The sequence below is a fragment of the Lepus europaeus genome, chromosome 12, assembly GCF_033115175.1.
Source record: "Lepus europaeus isolate LE1 chromosome 12, mLepTim1.pri, whole genome shotgun sequence".
NCBI classification, from domain to species: Eukaryota; Metazoa; Chordata; class Mammalia; order Lagomorpha; family Leporidae; genus Lepus; species Lepus europaeus.
The window spans coordinates 56,235,595-56,249,900 of NC_084838.1; the positions used below are offsets into that span (position 1 = coordinate 56,235,595).

Genomic DNA, 14,306 nt, shown 5'->3' on the forward strand with positions numbered 1-14,306 from the left:
CTGTTCTACTAGAGAGTTAGACGTCCAGGTGGACTTCCTTACTCAAGAACTAAATCCAGCACCCAAAGCCGCCAGGGTTTCTTACCTTGGATCATTAAAGATGCTTTCTGCCAGAGCACTCCTGCCTCATTCTGAGCAAGGCAGCTGAATTCCCCTGGAGTCTCGCCGCTGAGATTGGCAACCTGAAGGATCTGTCCGGCTGCCAAAATGTGATGTGTCAGTCCTGCAGCAGTGGCAATGGGCTGCCCATCATGGAACCAGGTGATATTGGGGATAGGGTGACCTTTGATGGGACAGCCTAGAACAAAAGGAGAGAAGTCCATCATTGATAAAGTCATAAAGGACACATTCCTTGCAGGTTGTTTTAATATCTCCGTGGCTCTACAAATCATACAATGTGGCTATACCCATGTCATTTGCATTGTGTTTGTCATTCCCAAGTAAACATTTTTATTCTCAGGGTTTGGAAAGATGGCTGTTATTCATTGAATGATGGTCATGCTTCACTTAATAACTAAGAAATGTGTTATTATGCAACATTGTAGAGGACACTTACACAAACTGAAATAGCTATGACATCACTGGGTGGTAATCTTATGGTACCACCATCATATATTTTTGGAGAACATAAAGTATCTGTTCCTGTACTAACTATAAATATTGATGGAATTACTATTCATTCATTGAATATATTTTTAAGTTAAATAGTCCCTACATTGATTTTTTTTTTTTTTGACAGAGTGGACAGTGAGAGAGACAGAGAGAAAGGTCTTCCTTTTTTGCCGTTGGTTCACCCTCCAATGGCTGCTGTGGCCGGTGCACCACGCCTATCCGAAGCCAGGAGCCAGGTGCTTCTCCTGGTCTCCCATGCGGGTGCAGGGCCCAAGCACTTGGGCCATCCTCCACTGCCTTCCCGGGCCATAGCAGAGAGCTGGCCTGGAAGAGGGGCAACCGGGATAGCATCCGGCGCCCCCTACATTGATTTTGTTCTGACAGAAATTTATTTTTTAAATGTATCGCATTGGGAAAATCATACTGTATAGGAATGAGACTTTAATTATTACAGCTACTATCTGTACCCATTTTACTTGCTATGTGATTGGTCAAGTAAAAATTTTTGACAGAGATTGGGAAACAGTTTTTAAACATTGATCATATTTATCCATAAATCTTGGAAAGCAGAGCAGGATAGCAACTAAGCAGCAAGACTCTGGTGACTGTGTTCCCACAGAGGCACTGAAGGCAAGAGCTGAAGAAGTCAAATGAAATGGTAGTGCTTGCTTTTAGAATAAGAATAGGAAAAGATGCATTGAAGAAGGCAGGAATGAGTTGCCTGCATCATCCCTCCTTTGGCTCCAAGTAGCTCAACATGGAGAGTGATACCTCCTTCTTGGGAGAGGGAGAAGAGATTAAGTGCAGACTTTAGATTTGAAACCCAGTGCTAGATCTGCTATGGTGAAACCTAGACCATGAGCCTTACCCCCATGCCAGTACTTGTAGAGTGATCCTTTTGACTCTCTCTAGCCAGGTGGCCAATGACACCCTCCCCAACCTCTGACAGTGGAGCAAGACTCCAGCCAGTTGGGAGCAGGGTGAGAAAACAAGTTAGGGCTTTACCTTGAAGCTTACTGTTGGGCCTGCTGTATAGACCCAGATGAAGCCAACTCAGCCACAGAGTCTTAGGGCAGGAGAATGAGTTAAGGGTTTCAGTGCTGGACCCAGCATCAGAAAAAGAGCAGAGGCCCCTATTCCAGGACAGTACTTGCAGACAGGGACTCTAGACCTGTCATGGCATCAGATGGAGACTTGCACCCTGAAAGAATGGATCACTCTTTCAGCCTGCATCATCTCCAAGCTCATACAGGTTAAGTGTGTATCCGAAAGACAGACAGGGTTCTGTGGCTGTGAGACCCTGGTACAACTCATCCTGGGCAGCCAAGTGACTGTTTTTATATCAGTACTCTCTCAACTGTAGGCAGACCACAAGCAGCAAGGCTCACCCCTCCCTCACCTGTAAGAAGACTATAAGGAGCAAGATTCTAGCCACTGAGGAGTAGGGCACGAAAGTGAACAAGGGACTGTAGCTTGGAACTGATACTACCATCACTGGGCAGATACCAATGGCTCCTGTGGATAGAGTCTCTGGACCTTCCCTCATTACAAGTGGAGGCCCAACCCATTGATCTCTTATCCTGACCAGTATCATTTGTGACTAGTTGCAGCACGGCAGGGCTGTAAGTAGACAGGGTATAGCAAAGTGGGCCTTGGGCCTTCCCAGGGCTATGCTGGTCTCAGGGTTGGGGGCAGCGGCAGACTCTGGTGTGATCTAGCAAGGACTACTCACTCCATTTCCCCCCTGGCTCCAGGTAGCATAACATGGAGATAATCATAATCTTGGGGGAAGAAAAAGGAGGTGGCTAGCAAGACGTTGCATAGAAACCTGAGGCTGGCACCGTGTGCTCCTGCCAAAGCAGGAACCCAAGCAACTCTCTTGGGACTCAGAGTTGGTGCTCCCATGAATCCAACCAGAGTAGACTAAGGACCCTGTCTTGGGGCCAAGACCCATGGATTCTTCCTGGAAAAAAGAGGAATGCTTCCATGCTGCCACTGTAACTGTACCTCAGCATTCACTAGAAACTAAACAAAACAGCTTACCCAATCAACACTTGAAGATTTATCTCCAGGAAAAGTCCTTTTACCATAAAACCACTATTTAAAAGTGATATAAATATCACTGTACAGGCATAGGAAGTATGAAAAAAAACATCAAACTGACACCCTTAAACACAATAAAGCTTTAGTAACAGACTGTAAAGAAAAGGAGATTGATGAAGTGTTTGATAAAGAATTCAAAGGAATGATTATAAGCATACACAAAGATAATACAATCAGGAAAACAATGCCTGATGTTAAAGGAAATTCAGAAGGAGATAGAGATTTTGAAAAATAAAAGGGGCACCAAGGGTTTGGTGCTGTGGCATAGTGGATAAAACCACTGCCTGCAGTGCCAACATCCATATGGGTGCCAGTTTGAGTCCCAACTACTCCACTTCTGATGCAGCTCTCTGCTATGGCTTGGGAAATCAGTGAAAGATGGCCCAAGTCCTTGGGCCCCTGCACCCACGTGGGAGACCTGGAAGAAGCTCCTGGCTTTGGATCAGTTCAGCTCCGACCAGAGCAGCCAATTGGGGTGTAAACCAGCATATGGAAGACCTCTCTCTTTCTCTCCTCTCTCTGTATAATTCTGACTTTCAAATAAATAATCTTTAAAAAAAAAAAAACCCAAACATGCCTTGTAATGAAGAACTCAATAATTAGTCAAAAAGTACAGCAGATTAAAGAATATTTCAAGTTAAAGACAAGTCTTTTGAAATCAGACAAGAAAAAAATCCAAAGAATGAAGACAGTCTCCAAGATCTCTAAGACACCATTATATTCAAATTTGGGGGATTCCTCAAGGGAAAGAGTAGCAAAGACATAGAAAATCTATTCAAATAATAACAAATTTTTCCTGAGTTTGAGAGAGATTTGGTCATCAAGTAGAAGAAGCCCATTTGACTCCAAATGCACATGACCAGAAATGCTCCTCACCATGGTATGTAGGTATTAACACAAAGAATTTTAAAATAAGCAAGAGAAAAGCATGAGGGTATACTCAAGTAGGGATGAGACATTAGATTAACAGCAGATTTCTTGGAAGAAACCTTAACAGGCCAGGAAGGAATGGTATGATATATTTCATGTTCTGAAAAAAAAAAAAAATCCTGTCACCCAAGTATACTATACTTAGCCATGAAGGAGAATGAGACTTTGTAAGACAGACAAAAACAGGTAATTTAGCAATACCAGACTAGCCTTATAAAAAATGATTAAAGTCCTGTAGACAGAAGACAAAAAAAGATAAGTATTATCATGAGAACATGTGAAAATCTGTAAGCCATCTAAAAAAGAGCAAAGGTTATTCTAAATAAGCAAATTTTAAAAATTACAGGATGAAGTTGTTATCAGTAATAAACTTAAGTGAACTCAATTCTTGAGTTAAAAGATGCAAGGTAGCTGATAATTATTATATACACTACCAAGTGAAATGCTGCCAATAAGAAAATCACGTTAAAAGAGAAAGGATGGGAAAAGCTATCACACACAAGTGGAAACCAAAGTGAGCCAGACTAGCTATAGATAGATAAAATAGACTTGACAAAATCTAAAAAGACAATGGTCATTATATGATTAAGGAATTAAAAATACAAAATAATTATAAATGAATAGGTACCTAATGTCTGAGCACCAAATTTTATAAAACATACATTATTAGAGTTAAAGAGAGAAGTCCAATACAGTAATAGTAGGTTTTTAATATGCAACTTTCATCAATGGCCAGATTATCTAAACAGAAGAGTTGAATTGTACTACAGAATAAATGAGCCAGTCATTTACTTGAACATTTCATGAAACAGCAGGATATACATTTGCATCACATGGAACATTGTCTAGGAAGTTCATCTATTAGACACAAAACAAGTCTCAACAAGTTTAAGAAAAAAAAAAAACATACCATATATCTTTTCTGACAATGGAATAAAACCAGAAATCAACAAAACTCTCTAAAGACTGAACATCTTTCTGAATGAGTCAGTCACTGAAAAAATCAAAAGGACAATGAAAAAATGGAAGCATGGAAGTACAGCATACTAAAACTTGTGGGATATAGCAAAAGCAGTACTAGCAGAGAGCTTTACAGCAATAAGCAATCTACATTAAAAAAAATACATCGAAAATGCATCTCAAGGATCTAGAAAAAGCAATGACAAACCAATTTAGTAGAAATAAATGACAGAGACTAAAAAAATTTAAAGAACCCAATGAAATAGTTTTTAAAAAAAAAAACAGATTTGGCCGGCGCCGCAGCTCACTAGGCTAATCCTCCACCTGTGGTGCTGGCACCCCGGGTTCTAGTCCTGATCGGGGTGCCGGTTCTGTCCCGGTTGCTCCTCTTCCAGTCCAGCTCTCTGCTGTGGCCCGGGAGTGCAGTGGAGGATGGCCCAAGTGCTTGGGCCCTGCGCCTGCATGGGAGACCAGGAGGAAGCTCCTGACTTTGGATCTGCGCAGCTGCCATTTGGGGGGTGAACCAACAGAAAAAGGAAGACCTTTACCTTTGTCTCTCTCTCTCACTGTCTAACTCTGCCTGTCAAAAACAAAAACAAAAGCAGATTTATTTATTTCAAAGGGGGGAAGGTGGGAGAATACTCCAACACGGGTTGTGGCCATTCCAAGCAGCATCTTAACATGCTGCAACACAATGCCTGTCCCAAAGAGCTCATTTGTATTTTGAAAAGAAAAACACATTGGTAAATCCTTAGACTACCCCCCCCCCCCCAAAAAAAAAAAAAAAGAAGACAAAATAAGAGCTGAAAAAGAAGATACTACAATTGATGACACAGAAATAGGAAAGATCATTAGGGACTATTGTGAACAAGTATACATTAGCAAATTAGAAAACCTAGAAGAAATGGATACCTTTGTGGATATGCATTAAGTTACCAATAATTGAATCACAAATACAGAAAATCGGAACAGGCCAATAACAAGCAATGGGATTATATCAGTAATCAGAAATCTCACAACAAAGGAAAACCCAGGACCTGATACCTTCATTGCTAAATCCTACCAAACTTTGAAGGAAGAACAAACACCAATTCATCTCAATTTACTCCAAAACTTGAAAGAAAGGGAGCTCTTCCAAAGTCATTCTATGAGACTAATTATTATTTTGATTCTAAATCCAGACAAGGGTACATCTCCTTGCTGAACACAGATGTAAAGATTCTCAACAAAATACCAGCAAAACTGAATCCAACAACACATTTAAAAGATCATTCACCATGACCAAGTGGGGTTTATCCCAGGGATGCAAATCAATAAACACATCAAATCAGCAAATGCATTCTACATCCACTCATGATAGAAACCTGGAACAAATTAGGTGTAGAAGGAACATACCTACACATAATAAAGGCTATCTATGACAAATTTATATTCAACATCATACAGGCAGAAACTGAAAGAACTTATTCTAAGGCCTAGAAATAGACTCGGATATCCACTCTCACTGCTCATATTCAATATGGTGTTGTAAGTTCTAGTCAAAGCAATCAGGAAATAGAAAAGATATACAAATTGGAAAAGAGGAAGTCCAATTATTCTTGTTTATAGATGACACAGTTCTATGTGTAGAAAAACCCAAAGGCCCCATCAAAAGACTATTAGAACTGACAAATGAATTCAGTGAAGTTGCTGGATAAAAAATTAACACACAAACATCAGTAGCATTTTTATATACAAATAATATAGTTGTTGAGAAACAAGGAAATATTAAGAGCAATTCCATTCATAATACCTTTCAAAAACTCCCATCTTGTAATAAAAATAACCAAGGATATAAAAAATTGTTGTAGTGAAAATCACAGAATACTAATGAAAGAAAATGAAGAAGACATAAAAAAGGAAAGACCTATCGTATTTATAGAGTGGAACAACTATTATTATAAAAATGTTCATATCACCTCATGTTCTCATCAAAATACCCTGAGTAGCCTAAGTAATCTTGAACAAAATGAAAAAGTTAGAGGCATTGTAATACCTAATTTAGAGACATACTACAAAGCTATTATAACCAAAAGAATATGTCACTGGCATAAAACAGTCGTACAGACCAATAGAAGAGAATAGAGATCCCGGGCAGTGGGCATTTGGTACAGCAGTTAAGTTCCATCTCATATCAGAGTCCTTGGGTTCAAGTCCAAGTGCTACTTCCCACCCAGCTTCTTACTAATGAGCACTCTGGAAGGCAGCATAAGATGATGGCTCAAGTGCTTGGGTCTCTGCCATACTGGTGGAATACACAGATTGAGTTCTTGACTCCTGGCTTCAACTTGGCCAAACTTTGGCTTTTTGGGCATTTGAGGAGTGAACCAACAGGAGTAATCAATCTCTCTCCTCCACCTCTTCCTCTTTCAAATAAAATGAAAATAAGTAACAAAACAGATCTACAAATGGTATAGCTATCATTCTTTTGGGTGTATATGAGAAGGAAGTGAAATCAGCATATCAAAAAAATATATCTGCATTTCCCTGTTCGTTGCAGCATACTAGTCACAATAACCAAGATACTGAATCAAACGAGGTGTCTTCTGATTAATGGATACACATGAAATACCATTCAGACATACGCAGAATGCAGTCCTGACATTTACAGCAAAATGGATAGAACTGAAGATCATTAATTGAAATAAGCAGGCACAGAAAGATGAATATTGCATGCTTTCCTTCATATGTGGAAATTTATAAATGTAATCTGTGTTTAGAATAGTGATGACTAGAGGCTGGGCAGGGTGGAGGGAGAGGGAATAGAGAGGGTGATGGTGGGTGCCAAGACTCAGTTAGATGCAATGAATGGGTTCTTGAACTCCACAGCGCAATGGGGGTGACTACAGTTCACAGTGATATATGATGTAGTGTATAAAGAACTGGAAGAGGGGGGCTGATAGGCTCCAAACACAAAGAACAGATGAAATGGAAATGTCTAATTTGATCACTTTACACTTTTACAGGTGTAGAAATATTGTATGATACCCCATAAAAATGTACAAGTATTAGATGCCATTTATATGAAATTATTTACTTATGTCTTAAATAATGTATATTTTATATCATGGATGTAAAACACACATACACACACATGTACACTTGGTTCTTTTGACAACTTTTACTAATCCCGCATTGGCCATTGAGTATATTTCACTTACCCACATAGTAAATGAAAATATTTTGATGCCTTAAAGTTCCAAAGTATTAAACTAGGATATCAAATCTGTACAAGTATCTGTGGCAAGTAGTTGGTAGGATAAACATCTCAGTCATGAGAGAGAAAAAATTCATTTCCTCTAAATTCAGAGCACTTGTTGAATTGCTATTGCACCCTCAGTGACACAACTTCAACAGAAAATTCATTTGAAGTTTAAAACACGTGATAAACCACTGAAAATCAAACATACTTGATGTTTTCACTTAGCTCAGTTAGAAAAATATCTATTTAGTACCTACTACTCTGGGGACACTACGATGGTTAAGACCATCATCTTTCTATTCCCATGGAATTCTCAGTTGATACAGAACCAAAAACACACTAAAAACTGGGAAGAAAAGGAAAAATGAGGTCAATGAGGTGTCATGAAAATGATGCTATGGTCTGTATTTTTGTGTCTCCCCAAGTTCATGTTGAATCCTAATCTCCAAAGTGGGTTCTGTGAGAGGTCACTAGGTCAATGAGAATGGAAATACTGCCCTTACAACAGAGGCCCCACCAGGGGCTGGCTGGCACTGTGGTATAGTAGGCTAAGCCTCTGCCTGTGGCACCAGCATCCTGTATGGGTGCCGGTTCATGTCCCGGCTGCTCCTCTTCATATCCAGCTCTCTGCTTATGGCCTGGGAAAGCAGTAGAAGATGGCCCAAGTCCTTGGGCCCCTGTACCTGTATGGGAGACCTGGAAGAAGCTCCTGGCTTCTGACTGCTGCAGCTCTGGCCATTGAGGCCATCTGGGGAGTGAACCAGCTGATGGAAGACCTCTCTCTCTCTTTCTCTGCCTCTAACTCTGCCTTTCAAATAAATAAATAAATAAATAAATAAATAAATATTTAAAAATAAAAGTGGTGGGAAAAGAAAAGCTGAGACTACCTCAGCTGGCCATTTATCAGTAAAAAAAAAGTGTAAATATTGAACATAGTTAAATCATAATTATACTGGGAAATATGGTTTTATCAAGAGGCTACATAGGCAATGTTATATAGAGTCATTGGTGTAAATATAAAAATTATCAGTTAAAATGAATCAAAATAGTTGTCTCCTGGACTGGGATCCAGGAGCAAGAGATGCAGGTTTGCTACTTTTGTTTAAAACCTTGTAGCATGTCATACTTTTCAAAGTTTAAAACACCATCATGCATAGCTTGACAGTAATAAAAAACCGAATAAAACTAAACAGAAAAGAGTAGAACCTTTAAGAAGTAGGCCAGGAGGATTCTGCCACCAGGGGTGGGATTAATGCCATTATAAAATGCTGCTTTTAGCCTGCTTTTATCTTTTCACCCTTTCACCTGTTGTCAGAGGAAGATAAAGCATTGTACCCTTTGGAATATAAAGTATTCAAGATGCTATCTTGGAATCAGAGCTACCAAATATGCTAGTACCTTGATATTGGACTGTGTAGGCTCTAGGATTTGTGAGCCAATAAATTTTTGTTCATTATCGATTACTGAGTCTCAGGTATTCTTTTACAGCAGCACATAATGGGATAAGAAAGAAGAAAGACTCAGTACTAAAACTACAAATAACTGCTGAAAGAAATTAAAGAAGACATAAATAAGTGGAAAGGCATCTCATGTTCATGGGTTACAAAATGTAAATATTGTTCTCAAAGCAATCTATGGAGTCAATGTAAACCCTATCAAAATACCTATTTTTTAAATATTTTTTTAATTTTAAAGGCAGAGTTACAGGGAGGGAGGAGGGGAGGGGAAGGGAAGGGGAGAGGGAGAAGGAGATCTTCCATCCGCTGATTCACTCCCTAGTGGTCACAATGGCTGGGGCTGGGAAATCCAGGAACTTCACTGGGGTCTTCCATATGGGTGTAAGGGCCCAAGGACTTAGGCTATGTTCTGCTGCTTTCCCAGGTGCATTAGCAGGGAACTGGAGCAGAAGTGTAGCAGCCAGGACTTGCACCGGTGCCCATAAGGAATGCCAGCATCATGGGCGGCAGCTTAACCCACTGTGCCACAACACTGGCCCCAAAAGTATAAAACTCTTACAGGGTGAATACCTTTAAGATATTGGGTTTGCTGATGGCCTATTAGATGATAGTAAAATACGGGCCACAAAAGAAACACAAAATGGACATCTTTAAAATTAAAAACATATACATCACAGGATACTATGAAGTAAGTGAAAATGCAATCTCCAGAATGGAGGAAAATCTTTGTAAACCATGGATCAAATGATAGGGAAAGACTTGAACAGACATTTCTCCAAAGATGATACACAAATGGCCAAAAAGCACATGAAAAGATGCTCACTTAATCTTTAGGGAAATGCAAGTCAAAACCACAGTGAGTTAGCATTTCACAGCCACCAGGATGGCTATTAATAAACAAAATAACAAATTTTGGCAAACGTGGAGAAACTGGAACCGGTAACACTGCTACTGGGAGTGTTAAAATGGAGCAGCTGCTGTGGAGAACAGTATAGCAATTCCTTAAATAGTTAAATACAGAATTACCATGTGATTCAGCAATTCCACTTCATGGTCTATACCCAAAGTCATTGAAAGCATAATTGAAATCTTATGTATATTTTACCACAATAAAAAATGAGGCACATGTGCTGGTGTACTAGTTCCAAACCTAGACCTCAGGAGACGTTATGATTTTTTGCTTGTGCTCTTAGGCTGTTGCCATTACCATTAGAAGAACATGCCTGTACTAGCCTGATGATCCCAAGAGGAGGAGAGAAATGTAGAGAACAGCCAAGTCACTCCAAGCAACTCAGTTTGGAGCAGCTGAACTAAGTAAATTTGGTAACAATATGTTATGATTGTTTTAAGCTACTAAGTTTTGGACTTTTAAAAATGCAATTTTTTGTATTTGGTGATAGCTAAGTGATATTTCTTGGGAGAAGGGTCTTCCTGTTCTTCCTGTTGGCCAATGGCTTCAAGGCCAGGGGAAATGGCAGAGCTTCTATTGGATGTGCACCTAGCTCTCGCCTGCCCTGTATCATCTTAACTGAGATACTCAGTAGGAAGCAGCTGCCCATGTGTTCCTGGTGGCCTGTGGGTATCTCTATGACATGAAGTTGATGGTGGTATCAATATATTCTGTTATGAAAGAGGGTGGGATGGCTTTGGGGGAGAAATCAATCCATTATCAATCCATTGCGGATATCTTGAGATCACTAGCACCTACACTTTTCAACCTCAGATGCAGCCTGAAATCAGATGCTAGTTTCATTTTTCTAATAAAAGGCAAGAGGATTAAATGTGTATTTAGGCAAGTAGCTATTTTAAAAAGTACAGGTTGAAATAAGTACAACTTTTCAGACTGATCGAAATAGGCTAACATACGTCTTCCCATTACACCTGCTTTGAGGCAAGTAAGTGCTATATGCTGTTGAGATGCAGAAATTCCTCTGGCCAGCTCCGTCAGAACGCTGGTGAGGCTGACTAGATTCTAAGTTGATGAATAGGAACTTGGTGTTCCCAAGCAAACAGGAGATATTTGCCCAGGGAATCTTGTATGTTTATTGCTAGTCTCCTCATTTTCTCAGCTCCATTAGGATTGATTTTCTGTGTGTTTGGGCAGAAAAAGGAGTGATGGCAGCTTCAGGTTGTTCTGTATGGCTGTTGAAGTTACTTATCTGGGAACCAGAAACCTTAGTTAAATAAGAATCACATTTGCATAAAAATTATATTAAAAATCCTTCCTCCTCGTTGGAATCAGAAGCCATAGTGAGCAGCCAGGACACCTCTGTTGGCCCATCTGTGTTTTGGGTGTTAGGCATGTTACCAGGGCCACCCAGCCTGCTGCTCCTATTGGGGATGAGAATGGGCGCAGAAACCTTTCCAAAGGCAGGCAAGAGGGCTGCTATGGATGTGGAATCCTTGGAACTCAACCTGAAAAAGACCCTTCCCATAGGAGCAACTGAAAGGTCTTTGCAAGGCTGCCTTCATAGCAAAGCCGCTCACTCTGAAACTTATCAAGAGGAAGATCATTTTTGTAGAAAAGATGTACATGCATAGAGGTAAACTCTACACAATTGGGCAAAGAACAACCAGGGAGCTTTGAGCTTAGGATTTTCCAAAGCTCAAATGGGGCTAGAAGGCCTCAAGGTTCTGACCAGTGAGAGTGGAGCATCCTTACTGATTATTTGAGGCATTCAGTAGAGACCCCAGAAGGGCCCTAGACCAAGACTACTCTAGATCTGCCCAAACTAAGCTTACAATGATCAAAGTGAACGTTGTATCATTTAACTTACAGAAGGAAATTCAGCAATTTATAGGAAAGATTATAAAATTCACAGACTTAATGATTATAATCCACACTATAAAATCTGGAATGAAATATTACTTGACTGGAATGAAATATTACTTGACTGGCCAAGAAATAGGAAAATATGACACATACCTAGGATAAAAAGCAGCCAACAGAAATATCCAGAAATGTCAGGGATGACAGAATTAGTAGACAAGGACATTAGAACAGGATACTTCAATATTATGAATATTTAAATATGCACATAATGGACTTCTAAAAATGAATGATTTTCTGAGATGAAAATTAACTGGATAGGATTAATAAAAATTTAAACACTATAGAAAAGGATTTGTGAAACTGAAGATAAAGAACTGAATTAAAAAGATCAAATGGTCAAATAGTAGATAAGGATGTGGTTAGGTATCTAAGTATGTAGTTATATTGGTGTATCTGTTAAAATTGCACAGTTCAATGTATAAACATTTAACCTAAAACAACAATTGACTAGGGATGGAGCGGGGAGGGGTAGATACATATGAGATCAGAACTGCAGAATGCTGTTTGCTGAGGCTGGGTTGTGCAGGTATAGGGACTCATTGTGTTGTTCTACTTACTTTACATATATGTAAAATTAACCAAAATAAAGAATCCAATGTTTGCACTGTTTACATCACTCACCATCAGGAATGACTCAGTATCCAAACATAAGCTGTTTAATTCAGCTCTATGCTTTTTCTGTAAAATTTTTAACAAGTTCAGAACATTGCTGTTGTAGTCTGCTATTTGCAAATATTTACTAAATATTTTATAATCTCAGTTAAAAAGGTCTGTTGGTAGATTCACCTTCATTCATCTGTTGAAGTCAGAGATCAAGGTCATTTGTTCCTCTGTCACTTTTGATTCTAACCACTTGAATTTGGTTGCTTTGTATGGCAGATACTTCTGATTAAACCCCCATATCTGTCCTCACCTTCTTATAATAAATGAATCTCTGAACATTATGTACATGGTTTCCTGAATAGAGATATTTTTCAGCTTCCCTTGCAGTGAGGTATGGGGCATGTGGTTACATTCAGAGAGATGAGAGGGAAAGTGATGTGTATATCTCCTGTGGTGTGTCTTTAAAAGAAAATGACTTGTTCCTCTTCCCCATTCCTCATCTTGATACTGAGAATGTACACATGGAGAAGGTGGAGAAGGCAACACTCCAGGGATATCAGAGCAATGGGAGCTTAAATAGATTTTACCTTGGACTAAAGAAAATATGGGATGTTGCCAGATCAAGCTTGGAACATCTTCTTCTGGACCATTACTCGAAAACAAAAATCTGCTTCCTTCTTGGTTAAGCTACTGTTATTTCAGGTATATCCTAACTACACCAATCTTAAAGCACAAGGGCTCTAAAACTTCATGGAAAATTGGGAGATCCAAGATGGCTGAATAGCAAGATGTTGTACTGACAATAGCCATAGATGTCCCAGAAAAAAACAAAGCAAGGACCATGGAGCCAGGAGATTGAGTGAGAGAACTTTTTAGTAGAGTACGGACAGAACAGATTCTGTGGAGCAGTGAGGAGAGAGGACAGGCACACAGCTGCTCACTGCAAACTATCAGCAACTCCTACATATTCAAAGCCATAGCTCAGCTGGGAAGGGTCATCTTTTCTCACAAGGTGAGATGAGGCTGCTGCAGCCTGTGCCACTGGCAGCTCTCACTGAGGGAGAATTCCATGGTCTTCACTGGTTTCGAATATGGCCTGGGAAGCTGGTGGGGGACTGAGCAGCCACTCTACTCTGTAAAGGGAAATCATGTTGCTTCCCTCTCCTTCCCCAACCAAAGCACCAGTCTCAATTGCAGAGGTGGAGATGCAGTCATCTCTATTCTGACTCAGGAAAGGGAGGCAGCATGTATTAGGGACAGGGCAGCTCACAGGGCAGGGAGTGGTTACCGTATACTCCGTAACGGTGAGAGTTCTGGGCATAGGCTGCAAAGCTGAGAGGGACACAGGTTGCGGCTGGGTTCCTTTGAACCCATGTAGTCCGATGGCAGAAATGGAGTTCCCTGCATGCAAGGAACAGATCATACAGAGATGGCTCAGGGATGCAAGATGGAGTGGGATTATGCTCTGTATGGTGTATGTGCCTGGGTAGGTGTGCTGCACATGCATCATGAGCCTACTGTAGGCTGTGAACTAACTGGTTCACCTTGTTGTGAACACACTCATAGG

At 40.1% G+C, this 14,306-nt stretch overlaps 1 protein-coding gene across 4 annotated transcripts in view; it reads right to left on the reverse strand.

Annotated features, from left to right (window-relative positions):
• The window catches only part of ADAMTSL1 (ADAMTS like 1), a 475,795-nt gene that overhangs the window by 21,740 nt on the left and 439,749 nt on the right, over window positions 1-14,306 (reverse strand). For all 4 annotated transcript variants that reach the window (XM_062208161.1, XM_062208159.1, XM_062208160.1 and 1 more), the window contains one exon: window positions 86-298. In XM_062208161.1, coding sequence (XP_062064145.1) covers window positions 86-298 — 213 coding nt within the window. The remainder of the gene's footprint in view (window positions 1-85; window positions 299-14,306) is intronic.